We start from the raw sequence: 22,028 nt of genomic DNA on the forward strand, positions 1-22,028 counted from the left end.
TCTTTTCATGTCCATTCGGCCAGCTTCTGACCCTGTCTACACTCTCATCTCCCCTTCAGACAGGAGATGTCAACATAGTCTCATGTGTCTGCTTGATCCAAGAAGCTCACTCTTCACCAGTATCATAGTCTATCCCATAGTCCAGTCCAACCCCTGTCTGAAGAGTTAGCTTTAGGAATAGTTCCCGTCTTGGGCTAACAGAAGGTCTGGGGACCATGACTTCCAGGGTCATTCTAGTCTCAGTCAGACCATTAAGTCTGGTCTTTTTACAAGATTTTGGGGTCTGTATCCCACTGCTCTCCTGCTCCCTCAGGGGTTCTTTGTTGTGTTTCCTGTCAGGGCAGTCATTGGTTGTAGCCAGGCATCATCTAGTTCTTCTGGTCCCAGGCTGATGTAGTCTCTGGTCTGTGTGGCCCTTTCTGTCTCTTGGGCTTATAATTACCGTGTGTCTTTCGTGTTCTTCATTCTCCTTTGCTCCAGGTGGGTTGAGACCAATTGATGCATCTTAGCTGGCCGCTTACTAGCGTTTAAGACCCCAGGCCCTATGCTGCAATCTTTATAGGAGCAGATCGCCAGGTCTTTTCTCCCATGAAGTCACTAGTGGGTTCAAACCACCAACCTTTCAATTAGCAGCTGAGTGCTTAACCATTGTGCCACCAGAGCTCCTTTGTTCTTCTGCTTGTGTGTTTTATTCTGTCATTGCTTTTTAAGATTTTCTCTTTATCACTGGCTTGCAGCATTTTAATTAAAATGTGCCTTGCTGTGGTTCTCATTTTTATTCTACTTAGGAATCATTAAGTTTCTTAGATCTATGGGCTTAGAGTTTTCATCAAGCTTGGAAAATTTCATTTCTTCAAGTATTTTTTGTTTTATTCCTTCTGTGGCTCCAATTACACGTATGCTTGACATTGTCTCCCATATCACTGAAGCAGTGTTCTTTTTTTCCCACTTTTTCTGTCTGTTCCTTTTTGTCTACCTACTCCTCTTTCAAAACTCAGCCCAAGTGCCATAGCCTTTATTAGAGTGTCACCTCTTCTCTGTAACTCATTGGAACCTAAACAAGTTCTTATCACAGGATCTATAATCTTTGAATGCATTTGTATGTCTGTCTCTCCATACCAGACTGTGAGCAAGTTGAAGAAAGAGCTGGAACAGTGCATGGCGCATGACAAATGCTTGAGCAAAAAAAAAAGTTCTCAAATGCTAGTGCCTCACAAATTTTGCTTAGCTCAGACAGACAAAATAATAATTAACTTGACTACCATTCATTTTTCAAAGTGTATCAGTGCATTGGCAAGTCAACTGATTTGGGTGTCTGAAAATCAGGCAACAAGCTGCATTTTTGGATCTCACGTTAAACATAAAAAAAAAGGATAAGTTTAAAGTAGGGACAAATTCTCATATGGAAGCATATGATGTAGCATGCTTTTATAAAAATCATTGTACTGTGACATTATAAATATTTCATTAAAAAAAAAAGGCTGTCACTGAAATTGTGTTTTAAAGTAATTTACCTGGCCTGGAAAGTTACTGCTAGGGTCAGCTGAAATAAGTACACCATCTTTATTCTTTTGAAATCCATTGTGAGACCAATAGGCCAGGTCAAAAGTAAATGTCTTCACATGCTCTGGATTCTTGGGGTCTTGTATAGTCGTGGTGGTCCTGGAATGCATGGAAAAATACATTTGCTCCCAGAATTCTTCTCTCTCTGTAGTCAAATTACAAATTCAAAATCAATCATTATCATTTTTTTTCTCATCCAAGTTAATTGTTTTGCAAGTCTTTTTACCAAGTAAGAAATTAAGCCAGGAATTCATCATTCGTTTTGTTCCCTAACTGTGTTTTTCTTAGCAGCTGTTATGTTAAGCAGTTGCTCTTATACACTGTCAGATTTTTGGAAGGCTCGTCTCTAGTTTTATTAGCTTTCTGAGAATAGCCTGCTCTCCAACACACAACTATGATACTAATATCAATAACCATAGCAGCGGAGAGGTCAACTTCCAGCACGACAGTGTGAAGAGCTCTACTGATCTGCTTCCCACTAAAACTGGTGAAAATTATTGTAAAAACAGAACCAATTAAATCCTCTGGAAATGGTCCTAAGGGCCAATAGCAAATGAAGAAACATTTATTCAAGAAAATCTACAAAATTCAGTAAGGTCAGAGTCTATGCATTTGAAGGAAGACCACTCCCTTTCTCCTCTCAGCTCTGAACGGTGGGGGGGACTCCACTTAATACTTCTACTACCAAAAACACATGGTTCCCTCAATTTCCAGCTCCTGGCCAGTGGGTCTTCTCCCCAGGAAGAGCAGAATGTCAGTGTTTCTTGTCATTCCCTCATCTACTTGTTGCTGAGGCTAAGTCCCACGTGAGTAAGGGCAAGAAGCCTCTCTTCTACTCAGCCCCCACTCATTGGATGGAGGCTCTACCTTGGGTACAACATGCTGAAACTACTGCGGCCTTGATCACAGCCGGCTGTGATGTAGTAGTCTCAGGTTAGAAGAGACAAGCTGAGAGGACCTCAGGCTGCTGCCTCCTCCACTGAGCACTTGGCTTCTAGAGCAGGGGTTGCTATTGTCCCCACCCCCAGCTCCATAGCTGGGATTTAGAGATTTTGCCTTGGGGCAGGGGGAAGCAGGCCATAAAACATAACTCTTAATCTCTCCCCAAAAGAATGGACTTTATTTGCAGAAGATGGTGGGGAAGTGGAAGCCTAAGGCACTTTCAAGAACAGAGGAGTTTTTGGTGAAAAGCCATCGAGAGATTCAAGATAAATGCTAAATTGTTGGTTGGCTAGTTAGCAGGAGAGAACCAGGAAATAATATGAGAAATAAGACATCTGGGAAAAGCCCTCCTGGTATCAAAATAAATATCAAACACTGGCATCAGAAGCTATTCCTTATGAGAATTGATTGGTTAGCTTGTAGAGGTCCAAAGCATTGTTGAAAACAATAGAGCAATCGGCCAACAATCAGTGGGCTTAAACATCTGGGTATGGTCAGGAAAAGGGGAAGGGAGGCCTACCAAAACCATTTTCTTTCCAGGGTGACTGCGGGCATACACAAAGCTATACCTCCCTGGGGGGCAAAATCAGAGGCTTAACATTGTAGAGGGGAAATAGACTTTACTAAAACAATGCAGCTTGTCACTAAACAAACAACAATAACGAGCCCTGGGGTGGAAAGAACAGGACCCAGAGTTGCTACATTATCTAATATGACCAAAAAATTATGAGACATGCAAAAAAATAGGAAAGTATGACCATACATTGGGAAAAAAATAGGCACCAAAGACTGTGGGAGAGACCAGATGTAGGATTTATAAGGACAAGACTTTAAAGTAGCCATTATAAATTAGTTCACATAACTAAAGGAAAGCATGATTAAATTAAAGGAAGGTAAGATGACAATGTTACATAAAATAGACAGTATCAATAAAAAGATAGAAATTATAAATAAGTACCAAATGGAAATTCTGGAGTTGAAAAGTCTAATAGCCGAAGTAAAAAAAAAAAAAAAAATCACTAAAGGGGCTCAGCAATAGATTTGAACTGGCAGAAGAAAGAATAAACAAACTTGAAGATAAATCAATAGAAATAAATAATGCAAGCTAAAGAACAGAGAGAAAAAAGAGTGAAGAAAAATGAAGAGCACCTTAGAGAAATGTGAGAAACCATTAAGTACACCAACCAACACTAACGAGATTACCAGAATAAAAGGAGGGAAAAGAAAAAAATATTTGATAGAATAATGGCTGAAAACTCCCCAAATTTATTGAAGAACAATAACCTACGCATCCAGAAAGCTCAATGAGCTCCACATAAGTTAAACACAAAGAGATCCCAAACCAGACACATAATAAAAATGCTGAAAGTCAAGGACAAGGAGAAAATCCTGAACACATCAAGAAAAAAATGACTTGTTACTTACAAGGGAACTTCAATAAGTTTAACAGTTGACTTCTCAGCAGAAAAAATGCAAGGCAGAAGGCAGCAGGGTAACATATTCAAAGTACTCAAAGGAAAAAAAAAAAAATCACAAACTGTCAACCAAGAATCCTATATTCATCAAAGCTATCTCTCAAAAATGAAGGAAAAACAGAGAGACCTTCCAAGATAAACAAAAACTGAGAGAATTTGTTCCTAGCAGATTTCACCTTACATGAAATACTGAAGGAAGTTCTTTTGGCTGTAAGCAAGTTACCCCAGATGGTAATTCAAATCTACACTGGTAAAGGTATTATATAACTATATAAACAAAACAAAGCAAAAACAACTATATAAGTTTATAAAACTATATAACTCAGTGCCGTCGAGTCGATTCCGTCTCATAAAACTGTATATAACTATATATAAAAAAATTTTCTCCTTTCTTAACTAATTAAAAAGCAAGTTATAATATGTATATATTGTTGGGTTTATAACATAGAAAAGAAATCTATTTGCCAATAAAAACACAAAGGAGGTGGGTGGAAGCAAAGCAGTATTGGGCTAAGGAAAGTAATAACTATAAAGAGTGTCACAGTAAAATAATAATTATGACAATGTATTGTTGGGTTTGTAACATTGATAGATGTAATATGGATAACAATAGTAACACAAAAAGGGAAAAATGGAGTAAAGCTATACAAGAGCAACATTTCACTGGAGTTAAGCTTGTATAAACCTGAAGCTGATTCTGACAAGATGTATATGGCAAACCTTAGAGGCACCACTAAAAAAAACAAACAACTAACAAAATACAGTGAAAAAAATCATTAATTAAAATTGAAAAATTAATTAAAACAAAATTTTAAATTAATTTTAATTAATTAAATTTTAAATTAATTAAAATACTACATTAGAAATTGTGATGGTTAATTTTATGTGTCAACTTGGCTAGGCTATGATTCTCAGTGGTCAAATACTAGACTAGTTGCTGTTCTGTAATATGATCACCTTCCAAAATGCAATCTGATGTAATCAATCAGTCAGTGGAAAGGAGAATTTTCTTAGGGTTGGTCTACCTTGAAACTATAAATATATATTTTGGTAGAACTCTCTCTCTGGACTTCACACTCTTCCTGTCACCTGACTGATGAATCTTGTGACACAAGCCTGCAGAAGTCTCCAGCCTGCTGCCTGACCTATAGATCTTAGACTTGCCAGCCCACTACAATCATGTCAGCCAGCAGAAGTCTCCAGCTGTTGCTGGACTTATTAATTCTGGACTTGCCAGCCTCTACTATTGAGTCAATCACATTAAATAAATCTCTTATCTATCCATCCATCCACCCACCCACCCATCCATCCATCCATCCATCCATCCATCCATCTCTTATCTGTCTATACACACACACACCTCACTGATTCTGTGAGAACCCTAAGACAAAATATTTGCTTAATGCAAAAGAAAGCAGTAAAGGAGGAATAAAGATGTGAGATATAACAAAAAACAGAAAGCAAAATGGCCCAAGTAGACCCAACTATACCGACATTACATGTGATTAAAAAATCCAATCAAAAGTTTTCACACTAGATTAAAAAGAATGACCCAACTATGTACTGATTACAGGAGACATTTTAGATTCAAAGATGTGGGGTAAAGGACCTAGAGTTACCGCAGGTAAGATGGCCTTTGTCTTTGAGTGAGTGCAGAGAAATAACCATTGGAGTAATTGGGACATCTTGATCTGGGACTTCCAAGCAGTATCTGAGAATTTGTTCTGGCAAATAGGAGCTGGCTAGATCAGAAAAGACTCACCTGGGAGGCCGATAGCAACTAGCCTCAGGAAGCATGATTTAGCCTATCATGCAGGACTGATATATAAAAGCCCTGAACCGGGAGATTCAAAGAGCTTCTTGGTTGGTGAGCATATCTGTTCTTGGGAGGGTGGTGCATCCCTTGGGACATGAAAGCACTGCGTTGGGAACTCTCCCAGACCTCGCCCTAGGAGTCTCTTCATTTGTATCCTTTGGGCTATTATCTGTGGTATACTGTCTGTGAATTCTGTGAGTCGTTCCTAGTGAATTACTGAACCCAAAGAGGGGTAGGAGCTAACATGTCAGAAACTAAGGATGCTGTGTAGGCTCCTAAGCTTGTGGCCAGCATACTTAACGGGTTGTGGGAAACCAGCCCCAAATTTGTTGACAGCAGATCAGAAGGCTGTAAATCTAAAGATTTAGAAGCAAACTGCCTCATCTTTCTCCTGTGGAGCAGCTGGTAGGTTCAAACTACCAACTTTTCAATTAGCAACTGAGTGCTTTAGCCACTAGGCCACCAGGTCTCCTGTATTGAAGGTAAAGTATGGAAAAAGATACATTTTGCAAAAAGCAATCACAAGGAAGATGGAGTGGCTATACTGATATAAGACAAACTTTTAAAAAAAAGTCATTAAAGAGGGACATTTTATACTGATAAAAGGGTCAATCTGTCAGGAAGATATAACAATTATAAGCAGATATGCACCTAAAACAAAGCACCGAGATATATGATGCAAAAACTGACAGAAATGAAGGTAGAAATAGACAAGTCAACAATAATAGATGGAGACTTCAAAACATCACTTTCAATAATGGACTGAACAATTAGAAGATCAATAAGGAAATAGAAGGCTTGAACAACACTATAAGCCAACTAGACCTAACAGACATGTATGGGACATTTCACCCAACAACAGAATATATATTCTTCTCAAATGTACTTGGAACATTCTCAGGAGAAATCATATGCTAAGCCATAAAACAAACCTCAATACATTTAAATGAACAGAAATAATATAAAGTGTGTTCTCCAACCACAGTGGAATGAAATTAAAAATCCATAGCAGAAAAAAAAAGGGGAGCGGGCTGGAATTTATCCCAGGGATCTGGAATCTAAACAACACACTCCTAAATAACAAATAGGTCAAAGAAGAAATAAAAAGAGAAATCAGAAAATACTTTGAGATGAATGGAAATGAAGATACAACACATCAAAACTGATTGGATGCAGCTAAAGCAGTGTTTAGAGGGAAATTTATAGCTGAAAATGCCTGTATTAAAAAAAAAAAACTCAAATCAATAACCTAACCTTCCACCTTAGGACTGGAAAATGAGATGCAAACTAAACTTGAAACAAGCAGAAAGAAGGAAATAATAAAAATTAGAGCAAAAATGAATGACATAGACAATAGAAAAAGAGAAAACCAAAGGAATCAACAAAACAAACTTCTAGTTAGATTGACCAAGTAAAAAAGAAGACTTAAATTACTAAAATCAGAAATGAAAGAGAGAACATTACCATCAACCTTACAGAAATAAAAAGGAGTATAAAAGAATGCTATGAACAATTTTAAGTCAACAAATTAGATAATTTAGACAAAATGGACAAATTCCCCAGAAAGATACAAATTACTGAATGTGACTGAAGAATCTAATTAGGCTTTTAACAAGTGAAGAGATTGATGCAGTAATTAAAAACAAAACTATCCATAAAGAAAAGCCCAGGCTAAGATGGCATCACTGATGAATTCTACCAAACATTTAGTAACAACAACTCTTCAAAAACTCTTCCAAAAAATAGGAGAGGGAATGTTTCCCAGTGTATTTTATGAGGCCAGTATTACTCTGTATCAAAGACATCACAAGAAAACTACAGACCAGTATTTCTTATAAATATGGACACAAAAATCCTCAGCAAAATACTAGCAAACTGGATACAGCAACATATAAAAATAATTCTAATCATGACCAAATGGGATTTATCCCAGGGATGCAAGATCGGATCAACATCTAGAAATCAATATAGGACATATCAATAGAATAAAAACAAAAAACACATGATCATTTCAATAGACACAGAAGCAGTTGACAAAACCCAAATATCCTTTCATGATAAAAAAACATTTAACGAACTGCACTTAGAAGGGAAATTTCTCAACCTGATAAACGGTTTTCTACAAAAAACCTCACAGCTAACATCTTACTTAATGGTGAGTGGACATTTCCCCCTAATATCAGAAACAATACAAGGAAGTCTTCTCCTGCTACTTACATTCAACACTGTATTGGAGGTTCTAGCCAGGGAAATTGGCGTGAAAAATAAAAAGCATCCAAATTGAAAAGGAGAAAGTAATCATTAACTGCAGACCATATGACTGACTTATAGTGAGTCTATATGACAGAGTAGGGTTTCTAAGGAGCAGCTGGTGGATTTGAACGCCAACCTTTTGGTTAGTAGCTCAGCACTTAACCACTGGGCTGCGGTTAGCAGTGCTGGGCTGCTAACCAAAAGGTCAGCAGTTCGAACCCACCAGCTGCTCCGCAGATGTTGCAGTCTGCTTCTGTGAAGATGGCAGCCTTGGACACCCTATGGGAGCGGTTCTACCAGGTACTACGGGCTCCCTGTGAGTTTGAATAGACTCTGTGTTTTTTTTTGTTTTTTTTTTTTTTATGGTCAATTCATTTTTTAAAAAGGTGCCCAAAGGTCACGGAAGCTCCACAGACACAAACTCCCTGAGGGACCAAATTACTGGGCCGAGGGTTCTGGAGACCATGGTCTTGGGAAACATCTAGTTCAATTGGCTTAACATAGTTTATAAAGAAATGTTCTACATTCTACTTTGGTAAGTAGTATTTGAAGTCTTAAAAGTTTGTAAGCAGCCATCTAAGACAGTCCACTGCGCTCACCCCATCTGGAGCAAGGAAGAGGAAAACCTAAGACACAATGGAGAGATTAGTCCAAAGGACCAGTGCACCACAAGTACCGCAGCCTCCACCAGACGGAGTCCAGCACAACTAGACAGAGTCCGGCTATCACCACTGACTGCTCTGACAGGGATCACAATAGAGGGTCCCGGACAGAGCTGGAGAAAAATGTAGAACAAAATCCTAACTCACACACACACACAAAAAAGACCAGGCTAGTCTGACAGAAACTGGAGAAACCCCGAGAGTTTGGCCCCCAGGCACCTTTTTAGCTCAGTAATGAAGTCACTCCTGAAGTTCATCCTTCAGCCAGATTAGACAGGCTCCTATAACAAAACCAGACTAAATGGGCACATCAGCCCAGGGCCAAGGAGGAGAGGGCAGGAGACAGGAAAGCTGGTAATGGGGAACTCAATGTCAAGAATCAGAGTGTTGACGTATCGTGGGGTTGGCAACCAATATCACAAAGGAATATGTGTATTAATTGTTTAATGAGAATTTGATTGCTCTGTAAACCGTCATCTAAAGGACAACTAAAAAAACAAACAGAAAAAAGGTGCCAAGACCATCTTCTTGGTTTAAAGGACAGTCTTTTTAACAGAAGATGCTGGATAACTGGATAGCCACATGCAAAGGAATAAAGTTGGATCCTTGTCTCGTACTACATACAAAAATTAACTCAAACTGGATCAAAGACCATTGTAAGAGCGAAAACTATAAAAATTTTAGAAGGAAACACAAGAGTAAATCTTCACGATCTTGAATTTGACAATGGCTTCCTAGACATGACACCAGAAGTATGAACAAGAAAAATAAACATCATCAAAATTTGAAATGTCTGTGCTTCAAAGGACACCATCAAGAAAGTGAAGAGACAACTCACAGAAAGGGAGACAATATTTGCAAATTAGATACCTGATAAGGGACTTGTACCTATAATATATAAAGAACTCTTACAACTCAATAATAAAAACACAAATTAAAAAATGGGCAAAGCACAAATACATACATGTCTCCAAAGATACACAAACAGTCAATAGGCACATAAGAAAATCTTTTAAAAAGTCATCAGCAAATCAATACCACTTCACACGCACTAGGATAGCTAGAATCAAAGTCAGATAACAACCAATGCTGGATATTGGAATGCTCATACACTGCTGGTGGTAACTTAAAATGGTGTAGTCGTTTTGGAAGTCTGGCAGTTCCTCAAATAATTCAATATGCAGTTACCATATGACCCAGAAATTCCACTCATAGGTATATTCTCAAGAAAAATGAAAACATGTCCACATAAAAACTTGTATATGTTTACAGTATTATTCTAAATAGCCAAAAGGCAAAACAGTCCAAATGTCCGTAAACAAAATGTAGCACATCTATACAATGAAGTATTACTTGGCCATAAAAATGAAACACTGCTACATACTACAACAGGGATGAACCTTGAAATCATTATGCTAAGGGCAAGAAGCTAATCACAAAAGACCACATATGATTCCATTCATATGAAAAATCCAGAGTAGGGAAATCTATAGAGACAGAAAAAAATCAGTGGTTCCTCAGGGCTGGAATGGAAGAGGATAGGGGAAAACAGAGGAGGATGATAGCTCAAAAGTAATGGGTGTCTTTCTGACATAAGGAACATGTTCTAAAATTGACTGTGATGGTTATATGTATCTGTATAAAAACCACTGACTTGTACGCTTAAATGGACGAATTGTCTAGTATGTGAATTATATCTCAATAAAGCTGTTAAAAAGAAATTACAGCAAAAAAACTATAGCAGCTGATATTTATGTCAGGCACTGTAGTCAATGATTCACACATATCTCATTTAATCCTTACAATAGAATAGGTATCAATATCTCCATTTTACAGATAAGGAAACAGGTCAGAGTTTAAAAATTTACCTAAAGCTACTCAGATTTTAAACTCAAGTGCATTTGACTGCTTCAAAGACTCTTGAGAATGTTACTGTAAAAAGTCCCACAAAGTTGGTCGTCTGATTCCACAAAGAGATAAAGGTTGGATATGTGGTTAGAAAATTAGGCAGGATCCCAGGTCACCCAGGACCTTGTAAACTGTAGCATTTTCTTTTTAAGCAACTAGAAAGCTTTTAGCAGGGAATTGCAGCAAGGTCATGTCCGAGGTATTGCAGTTATACAGTTGTTACCCACGACCATTTCTCCTCAAATTCTCTTGAATTCATCCTTTTTCCTTCCTTGCTATGTACTCTAGTCTAAGCCAATCAATTTTGCTGCTGGACTTGAATGAAATGCCATCTTTTCACAAAGCAGCCTAAGGGCTCTGTAGCTATTTTAGTGCTCCCTCTTACAAATTCTTCTTTCGTATTAGCTGTTTAAAACTTGCAGTTACTATCCTAGAGGCCAGTGAAAAAAGACCCCTGGAATAACCACTTCCAGTAAGTTCATAAGTTAGATTATAAAATGGTTTTATTTCCTCTTTCTTTCTGGCCACAACATTAGATTCACCGGTTCCAAGATAACTGACGTTTTTGACCAGATACTTGAGAAATCATGCCAGTACAGATGCCTTGTTGCTGAAATATCTTTTTTAAAATATAGATGTCAGGAACAGGAAAGAACTGATACCAAGTGAAAATGGGCACAGCAATACTGAATACTGATGGGAAAGACCTAGTACAAGTTCATCATCATATTCTATTCAGGATCAGTGACTGTCAAGTCAGTCTTCCCATGTTGCTAGCATGCCCTTATCCAAACCTCACTCATCTCCTTTAAAGTCATATATCCAACAGTTCTACCTCCAGGAAGCCTTTAAGTTCTCTCCAAGAGGAATTAAGTATAACTGACCTCCCTCTGCACACCAGGAGTATTCACCCTACTACTATGACACATACGGCTATCAATTATATACTTACATAAGACTGTAAGCTGATAGAGAACAAAGAATTTCCCTTTGTACCCTTGGTATTTAGTATAGCATTTAATCCATAGCAGAGAGTCAAAAGTTTGTCAAACAAGCCAACTGTTCAGAATTATCTGACAACCTAACCAATGCATTGATAATCAAAAGATATGCAATACTAGGTCTTAGAATGAGTAAAAATTCAGTTTTTCCTAAAAAAATGCAACACATTTCAATGAGCAATGTTTTAAAAAAGGTCATATAAATATAGATAATGGATTTAAAATACAGAGTTCAGAATTGGCAATTTGTTTGCTTATAAATTACTGTAGCAAGAAAAAGTTTGGGGTAAAAAGTAAATTTATTAAAAATAGATACCACACATTTATGTTCACCAAATTGCACTGGTTTAAAAAATTATTAACTTGACAGGACATTTTTCTAATCAATTTTTTTATTGTGCTACTTGTGCAAAGGAATGAAATTAAGTGCTTACTAAATTCTGCTTAGATCTTTAAATTACGCATTTGACAAGTTCAGTTAAATAAGTTTAATATTCCATAAATGACAAGCAGCTTAAATACAAATTTTTTAACTATCATTAAAAAAATTAATAAATCAAAGTCATAGTCAAATTTCCCACAAGGCAATGCAGCAGTTATCACTAATCTGACTGAACGGCCGCACCCGCACTGCTACTTTCACACTGTCAGTACTTGGCATAGGCATTTCCATCATTTTTCCCTTATTTGTACTGCTATTTGGTAGAAAAATAATGTCTGGAGCAAACTGCTTATGCTTCAAGCTAAAACATTAAAAGCTTAACCAACAAAAGCAGTTTGTTTCTAGACAATCATTAATGGTCCGTTCATTATACACTCAATTACCTGCTATAAATTATTTTACAACACTTACTAATTGATGAATTTTATAGCCTACATCAAGTATTGCCACTTAATTGCACACAGTCAGACTGCAAACAGTGTTTTTGTTTTTTTCCTCTCCTGTTCCCACATTTAGTCACATTCTTTTCCCATCTTCAATAGTCTTGTGCCTGAGGTCCCATAAAAATTTGCCAGATTTAAAACCTGAATATTAAAACATTTCTGTGATTCAGTAGCAGGTTCCTTCACAGCAAGAATCATATTATAAAATATGTTTGGATTTCCATCGTTCCAGCGTCAGGCACATACGAGGTGCGCTGAACAACCACGAAACTGATTTGTTTTACATTTCTCTTCCTTCTCAAACCCTTTTATGAAATTGCTAGTGAGCAGTGAACCGGTCAATCTAACCTGGATAATTAGTCTCTGAAAATTAAGAGACTTTAAAGATAAATAGCCTTTGAGCTTGCTGAACAAGAAATGCCAACATTATAGTTAACCAATGCATTACTTGAGGTAGATTACACAAAACTTGTTAAACTACAAAAAGGCAGCAAAATTTCATGCCCGTAATTCAATTTCACACAGTTAACACCCAAAAAGAAGAAGAAAAAAAAAAATACATTTTTTGATTAGAAATCTTAATCACAGAAGCAAAGTGCATAAATTATAAAATAGCAACTTAAAAAAAAATTAAATCATTCTTATTGTAAGATGGGCTTAATACTTTAACTGTAGAGAAAGAAAATGGGATCAATTACTACTAGCATACAAAATCATTATTAAAACAGGAATCCCCTCAAAAATCTACAGACACAAACTATTGTGAAGTATACACTTTATTTAACATTCCAATATTAAGCCATATTTACATATTATATAAAGGTATGAAGTCTTAATATAAAATAGAAAAACTACCTATGACTAAAAGAATCACACTCCATATGGAGTTACTTTACTTATTGAAGATCTTTGTTTACAAAAATTTACAATAATTTATATAAACTATTTACTTCCAAATTAGATGATTTTTAATAATCCACACAATTTTGATGACTTTACAAACGGGTGTATGTTAAAAACTTGGAAAAGAATTACAGCATTTTCCTGCGTAAAATTTGCTTTGGAAAGGAAGATGGTTTCTTTCTGCCCCTTCCAAGAACTTTGCCTGTTGCTTCTGTGGTCTTTCTTGGTTTGTTCTTTACTCCATCAATTGGGCTTGCCAAAGGAGAAATCAGCTTAATTTCTACTGGAGGAGGTGACCAAGAACTTTCTTTTTCTGTTTTTCTGTAAAAAAGATACAATTCAAGTAAAAATAAAGGTATTTTATTATAACGTGACTCTCAACATACTTAAAGAAACCTTAGGAATTACCTTGTCTAGTGCTTTCATTTTATAAAAGAGAACAGTTGGAAGAAGTGAAGTGAAGCTAAGGTGAAGCAGTTAGAATTAAAACCAAAGTTTCACTTGGGGAGATGTTTTCTTTTTGATTTGGACGTTTAAAAACAATCATTCCTGAATTTTCCTTTAAATATTTCATATGTTTTAACCAATACTAGCCCAAGCTGGTCCCTGGGTGGAACAAAGAGTTAGGTGCTTGACTACCAGCCCAAAGGTTGGTGGTTCAGACCCATCGAGAGGTACCTGGGAAGACAGGCCTGGTGATCTGCTTCTAAAGAGTCAGAGCTTTGAAAAATCTGCGGCGCAGCTCTCCTCTGCACACCGTGGGCCGGCCTGAGTCAGGATGACTCCACCGCAACGAACAACAATGAATAAATACTATGGGTGACAGCATGGGCTGAGTACTAGCAGTCACTCCATGAAATAGAGTCCAGCAAGTCATGAAACGTGAAAAATGACAATTCCCAAATACCAGCACTTAGCAAATTTCTCAATTAGGAAGCCGTTTTCTACACATACACACAATCAATTACGCATAAATAATTTGGGATTTATAAGTTTATAATTTTACTAATAGTTACCCATCTTTACTAACTAAAAGATTAATGAACCACCCCTCTCCCCTCCCCCATCCACTGCACAAGCAGAGAGATCCATTAAGTGCCAAACTAGCCCCACTTCATCACCCTTCTTAAAAAGAATGGGTTTCACGCTGCACAGAAAAATCCACCTTCACCAATAAAACCCAACGTTAAGGAGTCAGTGCTTGTCGTAAAATGTCCCTAAGCGTTACCGTTTTCTGATGAGCTTCATTTCCCTTTTTAAATTAGGCTCTTCACAAATCTAATGTTGAAAAACAAAACAGATAAAAATTACAGCAGAGAAAAAGTCATACTTGCTTGCTTCTTTTGTCTTTGCAGTCCTGATTCTTTTCACTTTTTGTTTTTCCACAGTTTCTCCTGATTTAGGATCATCTTCCTATGGGTTAGAAGTTCAAAAAACATAAACCTTAATTAATTAAACATTTGAAATTTAAATTCAGAAAGTTCTACCTAGAGTTACGGAATAGTGCCAAACAGTGCTAATAAATTTAAATTCAACAAGTCCGAAGTGACTCCTCTGATATTCAGAAGCAGAAACCTTGGTCATCTAGAACTGCACACACTCGACTGATCCCCAAGTCCCGCCAACTTCATTCTGGAATGTTGCCATTCTCCACTGCCCTTTTGTTCCCACGGCCTCTGTCCAAATCCAAGCTCTGATCATCTCAACACCAATTAGGCTACAAGAGATTATTTTTCCTTCCCAGAACTGACAGAAACTATTTAACATGCAAACACGCTGTCTGCTTGTTCCTTAGTGCATCCCTGCAGCTGCGTGCCTTGCGCCTTTCTTTGCATTTGCTATTCCCTCTGCTGGGAAGGCCTGTCTCCTCTATCTTTGTCTACGGGGATGCTTGGGTATAAATGATTCTCTCACACTGTGAAATAAGTATTTATGTTTCTGCCTCTTCAATTAAACTGTTAAGTTCCTGAAAGACAAAGGAATTTCTATGATTTATTTTTCTACAGTACCTGGCAGATGGCAAATAATTCAATACATGCTTATGAACTGATAATGGTAAATTTAAGGGGCTCACACATACACTCAATCCTTTATTTGTATTTTAGGTTTTGATGCAAGTTAGGCAATTAGAATCAACTCCGAAACACTCTTCTCTGAGTGTGGTCTGTGGATGACGTTCCAGGGTTTGGGAATTCACATTTTAAATAAACACACCCAGACATTAAAACTTAAAAAACCGTTCCATTAACAAGTAATTTAAATTGCAGCTGCCAGTAATACCATCAGTAACAGCCACAAATTTGTCTTAAAGGATAGGGTCTCCAAAGGCACAGATAAGGCAATTCTGGGCTTTTAGTGTAAATAAATGTCTGCTAGCTTTAAAGAAGTTTATTTAGGAGACGTTGCTTTAAAGAACAAATAACAACTGTTTAAACAACCAAGAAAATAAAATGCATTCCTTACCGGTTTGTCTACAAGGTTGGACATATTGGATGCATTTTTTCTCCTAGTCCTCAAAGTAGGAGGTGAGAAGACAAACGATGAAGATAAATCTGAAACCAATTCTTTCAGCTGTGCAGAAGCTTCTACGTTTTTAGCTAAAGAAAGGTTAAAAAAAAAAACCCCACAGTATTTGTAACTATTTACATATATACCCATTGCCATCAACTCAATTCCGACTCATAGGGGCCCTATAGCACAGAGTAGAACTGCCCCATACGGCTTCCAGGGAGTGGCCGGTGGATTCCAACTGCCAATCTTAATGGTCAGCAGCCAAGTTCTTACCCACTGCATCACCAGGGCTCCATTCACATATATAGTTCAACAAAATCTTGGAACAAATGATGTACATTAGAAAGATGCAAATATCCTAAAATCTGGAAAACCTTTGTACCCTAACTCAATTACCCATGTTAGAAGAGAAAGCTGACAGGAAAAATCCCAACATCATTTGGGTAAACTAAATGGTTAGGAATATTTAATGCTTCAAACTAAATAATGCTACCATATAAAGAAAGGACCTAAAAGCAGGTACAAAGCTGTATTACTCCACTAGTTTGGGTCATCACTGCTCCTCCAACATCAATTTGGTATATAACTTGAGCTAGTCTGCTTCATCATTTATACTATTTCAGGGACAAGGTTTATCACACAGGACTTAGTCTCATTTTTTTTGTTTTAATTAGAGGATTTCCATATTAATGGCAATTATCAGTGTCAATTGTGGAAGCAATTTAGGGAATTCAGTGCAGTCTGCCAGGGATTAAATCACAGGTCCTGGAATTAGTAGCCGTGGAACCAAATACACGCAAGTTACTTAAACCTCATAAAGTTATTGTGAGGATTAAAGGGTTAGAACAACGTGTGGTATATAGTAAGTGCTGCAAAAACCAAGCCAAACCCGCAGTCATCAATTCCAACTCATAGCAACCCTACAGGACAGAGCAGAACTGCCCCATAGGGTTTCCAAGGAACAACTGGTGGGTTAAAACTGCCGACAATTTGGTTAGCAGTCGCAGTTCTTAACCACTGCACCATCAGGGCTCCAACAGGTGCTTATATATGCTATGATGTTATTATTTCATGTATAAAACCTTGAACGGAAATTCTCAAATTATAGTTCAATGTTATTTCACATTCTGTGACAATTAAAAGAGTTCTATCAGATGTCAAATTGTTCTTAGAACATACGGTTCTTAACAAAAGGCATGAGGTCAGAAATACAAGCCATCTCTCCCCTCGCTATTAAGTGGCAGAAACAAGAAATCCCAAATTTCTTCTCATCTTCTCCACCCTCATCATCTCACACTAGAAACCAAAAAGCAAAAACAAAAAAACCATTGTCATCAAGTTGATTCTGACTTTTTCTGAAGAATAAGAGTGAAAATGCTCATGAAGTGGGGAGGAAGCAGAATATATACATATATACAAACACATTTTAATTTTTCCCCCCAAAATTATATAAACACACAGAAAAAAAAAAGATTGGCAGAATATACAAGAAAATGTAAACAGTGGTTAGTGGTTCTCTAGATTGCTAGATTATACACTTTCAATTTCTAATTTTCTAAGGAAAGCATAGGAGCCCTGGTGGCACAGTGGCTAAGAGCTCGGCTGCCAACCAAAAGGTCGGCAGTTCAAATCTACCAGCTGCTCCTTGAAAACACTATGGGGCAGCTCTACTGTCCTATAAGGTTGCCATGAGTAGGAATCGACTTGACAGCAACGGGGTGTGGCAGGAATGTATTAGCCAAAAAAAAAAAAAAAAATTATAATAGGTATATAGATGACGAATCTCTAAAAATGACTAATAAGAGAATTACTGAGATATACTTGCTATGCTGTACCAAAATAATGCCCGATTTCTAGGTACACTTCTGAATCCCATGGAAAGTATAAAACAGTTACGTTAATGACGTTCTTTTGAAACTCTCACTGTTGTACTTTTTCATTTTAACTACCATAGCAAAATAAAGGAACAATAAAACGAATATTTAAAACTACCAGCAACCCAAAGCAAACCAGAGGAAGAGATAATTACTAAAAAAGAAAAAAAAAAAGAAAAAAGGTGGTTTAAATAAAACTTAAATAGTAATCTTTCGTTCTCATGAATCTTTTATTCTTTTTCAAGTATCCTGTATAGAAGACCAAGAAAGGGTCAAAGTTCAACTGCCCAAATCTAATAAAATTTGGCTAATCAGCAACTGGTATTTCTGAACTAAAAATACTGCTACACGTCACCTTTAGTTCCACTTATGGAACAAATGGTCTTATTCCACCTTTTGAAATACACAGACTTCCTGGCTCCTCCTCTCTTCCTCATCCTAAGCAAAACAAAATTATGCTTTGTAACTCAGCATGTGCACTGAACTGCTTACTAGCTAAAATCTGATACATTTCATTTAGCCATTTAAACATTTAAACCGTGCTTTCTCGACATCATGAGGAAAGTGAATTACACAGTACTACCAAAATTAAAGGAAACCCTGGTGGCATAGTGGTTAGGTGCTATCTCCTAACCAAAGGGCCAGCAGTTCGAATCCACCAGGTGCCCCCTGGGAACTCTATGGGCAGTTCTAATCTGTCCTGTAGGGTCACTATGAGTGGGAATCAACTTGACGGCACTGGGTTTTTTTTTTGGTGGGGGGGCTAAAATTAAAGGAGCAATTGGGTGGCACAAATAAAGCGCTACGCTACTAGCCGAAAGGCTGGCAGTTCAAACCCGCCTAGAAATGCCTGGGAAGAAAGGTGTGGCCATCTTCTTCTGAAAGGTCCCAGCCTAGAAATCCCACGGAGTGCAGCTGTACTCTGTACATACAGGGTTGCTGTGAGTCAGAATCACCTCGACAGCAACTAACAACGATCTAAATCAAAGGCCTGATCAAACTGGGCAGGAGGTACCCCTACAAGGACAAATTATCTTTAGGACAAAGAATCAATTTCATGGGGAGGGCCCTTTCCTGGGCTCAGGCCATGTAAGGTTTTTGCAGAATGAATGTTTAAGACAAAGTTTCAGTTCACAGATTGTTAAATGGCTTATTTTTCTCTTGGTCTTCAAGTCAGGATGAAATTACATCGGATTTTCACTCACTAAAGGAGCCCTGGCAGCACAATGGTTTAACACTCCACTGCTAACTGAAAGTTCGCAAGTTTAGACATCTCTGAGGGAGACAAGACCCTGTGATCTGCTCCTATAAAGGTTACTACCTAGGAAACTCTACTCTGTCATATAGGGTTGCTATGAGTCAAAATCAACTCGACTGCATGTAATAATACATTTAAAAATATACACATGACAGTTTTTGTTTACCTAACCATTATTCTCACCAGTTCCCTTTAAAACCACCCAAATGGGATCTATTCAGCTATACCAGGGTCTCAACTTCCCCCTTATTCCCTCCCTTCCGCTGAAATTTTTCCCCATGAAATTTTAGTATTTTCTGCATCTCTTTATGTACTGTATGGATATCTGCACTTTATACATAAAAAAGATATTTCTGCCCCCATGGGTGCAGTATCAACCCGATTGAGAAGGATAAGCTGCACCAACCAAACCATATAAACATAAACTCATCAGTGGCAATGAGGGAGTTTGGGCATGCGGCCACGCCTGTGTGTGGGGGAATGATTTAAATAATTTTGGTATACTGGTCAATAAAATCCTACTTCTTTTTTCCCTCAAAACGATCCAGGCTTGTGGTTATCACCTGAGACATGACTCAAATGCAATGGTACTGAGCTTAAAAACGCTGGTTCTACCTGGGAGAAATCAAAACTAAAGCCATTTATGATAGGGCAGAATGAAGATAAATGATACTACTGTAAAAAATTAAACCCACGTCAAGTGAATTTAAGATTTAAAAAGTCACACTGAATCAGGGAATTCTTGAATCAACTCTGAAACATGAATCTTTAATTTTTACTATCAAATGATCAAAATCTTTTTGGGTAGAGAGTTCCTTATAGCTATTTTTTAAATATTTTTAGGACAAAATCAATTACTGAAGGCTTTGTATGAGATGTAAACTGTGCTTTAAAAAACAGAAATATAGAAGTACCTTTCTCTTTTCTTGGGACTTTTGACACAGGAGTAGAAAATAAGAGAGGCTCATTTTTTGGTTCAGAAAGGTCTGGCAACAAGGCGGCCTTGCTAGATCTAGTCCTTGTGCTACGGGAAGATTTAGTCAAAGCAGCTGTGGCCAGCGTTCCTTCCTCCTGGCTATTTGGTTCATGGTGCGTCATTTCATTATCAAAGCGCTCTTCTGATACTGAGTGTAATGGACGTTTTTGGCTTTGACTTTCGGTCCTTTTTGTAAGCTTCTTCTTAGAGCTCACCACAGTAAATAGTTCGTTTGGCAATAAAACAGATTCTTCTAAAGCTGGTTTTTCGACATCAGTATTTTCACTCTTAGCTGGAGTGTTTCTTGTAGATCTCCTTTGAATGCTAAGAGCTTTTCTCTTTTGGGTACTTCTCTCTCCCTCGACAGCCTTCAATCCTAGATCTTCAGCTTGATCTATTTTTCTTGGTCTACCCCGTTTCCTAGGTGTGGTAGGAATATTGAATTCTGCCTGAGGAGTCAGCTGTGATGTACCAAGTTTAGACTGCTTCGTCACATCTGATGCACTAACTTCTCTCTCTTTGACTCTTCTACTATGTTGAGCAGGCAGTTGCTGGTCACTGGATGTTCCATCTTGTTTATATTCTACATCTTCAGGTTTCAAATCAGTGCGTCTCAATTTTCTGATACTTCTGCTAGGACTTGCCACTTTGTTAACTTTTGGATCATTTATAATTTCAACACTTTCCTGATTTTCAATAGACTTTTTAGTTCTTTTAGGAGTCCTTTTTGTAACAGATGTACGTTTAACTTCTTTGTTAAAAGAAGCTTCTTCAGTTGCTGGCTCCAAAAACTGAGATGACTTTGACCTTCTTAATTCCCTACCTGTGGTCTGTAATTCTTGTCCCATAGGGTTAATACTTTCTAATGTGTCTTGATTGACGTCTTTTTTTCTCCTTCCTCTCCTAGGAGTAACTGGATTTTGAGGTATTTGCTGGTTCTGAGATATTCCTTTGACATCTGAGTAGACATTTTCAGAAATTTCTTTTGTTTTCCTAGTTTTCTTCGTAACTGAAAGCCCCAGTATCTCAGGAGTAGCAATATTTGCTGCCTCTTCCTGTTGTGATTTCATATTCATGCTTCGGACACGCTGTCCTCTCGTGCGAGTTCTGGAGGAAATCGTGTCATCTACCTGGCTGACATTTATAGTCACTGTACTGGTTTCCTCAATAGTCTTAAACGTAGACTTGACTAATTTGGTTGAAGACACTACCTTTTGGTTTATTAAAGGTATGTTTTCACAAATGGGCTGCTCCATTGTGTCTGAAGTAATTTCTTTACTTCTTGTGTCTTTAATTACATCTAGTAGGTTTTCTGCAATAGCTACTTTAATTGGTTCAGGCACATACGGTAATGTCTCTACCTTTTGGGACTCTTGATCACTAGTTATGATAGACGGCAAATTGGTAACATACCCATGATTATCACTCTCCCCAATGCACACATGTTTTTCCTCAGTTGCTGTGTTAGCTGCTTTAACTAATACGTTAGATGCTGCAGAATCAGCCATCTCAACTTCTTCTTCACCTTCTAATATCAAGGTAAAATTACTCTGAGCAACAAAAAGTTCCCCATCTACTTCAGCAACATCACACTCAGCAGAGTCTTTATTATCAGGCAAGTCACAAAACTGTTGCTCAATGGTATCAAAATTGTATTGAAGCTTAAGAGTTCCTGAGGGATATAACTCAGTGTATGAACGATTCCTAGCCTCTTCTCCTGTATCTTGAGCTTCAACTTTTTCATGTTCAATCACCTAAAAAGAATTAAAGGGAAGAGATTAGTTACAGAATTTTAACACATATATTTAACCCCTAAAGCGGAAGGGTTTTAAATGACCATCTCACCTTCGGTGTATTTTTAAACAAAATTACATTTGATATGACTTATGGGCTTACTTTATACAATATCCATTTAAACAATCACACTTTCTCACTCAGTCAAAATAACTAAATAAAAGATTTTGAGATTATGACTGGAATTAAAGTAGAAATTCCACATTT

At 37.5% G+C, this 22,028-nt stretch overlaps 1 protein-coding gene across 1 annotated transcript in view; it reads right to left on the reverse strand.

Annotated features, from left to right (window-relative positions):
* Window positions 1–9,658: 9,658 nt before the first annotated feature.
* Window positions 9,659–22,028, reverse strand: part of AHCTF1 (AT-hook containing transcription factor 1) — a 64,070-nt gene continuing 51,700 nt past the window's right edge. The window contains exons 32-35 of the mRNA XM_003410925.4: window positions 19,966–21,781; window positions 15,872–16,005; window positions 14,739–14,821; window positions 9,659–13,729 (exon numbers count right to left, since the gene is read on the reverse strand). Coding sequence (XP_003410973.3) covers window positions 13,537–13,729; window positions 14,739–14,821; window positions 15,872–16,005; window positions 19,966–21,781 — 2,226 coding nt within the window. The 3' untranslated portion in view covers window positions 9,659–13,536. The remainder of the gene's footprint in view (window positions 13,730–14,738; window positions 14,822–15,871; window positions 16,006–19,965; window positions 21,782–22,028) is intronic.

The sequence above is a fragment of the Loxodonta africana genome, chromosome 25, assembly GCF_030014295.1.
Source record: "Loxodonta africana isolate mLoxAfr1 chromosome 25, mLoxAfr1.hap2, whole genome shotgun sequence".
Classification (NCBI taxonomy): Eukaryota; Metazoa; Chordata; class Mammalia; order Proboscidea; family Elephantidae; genus Loxodonta; species Loxodonta africana.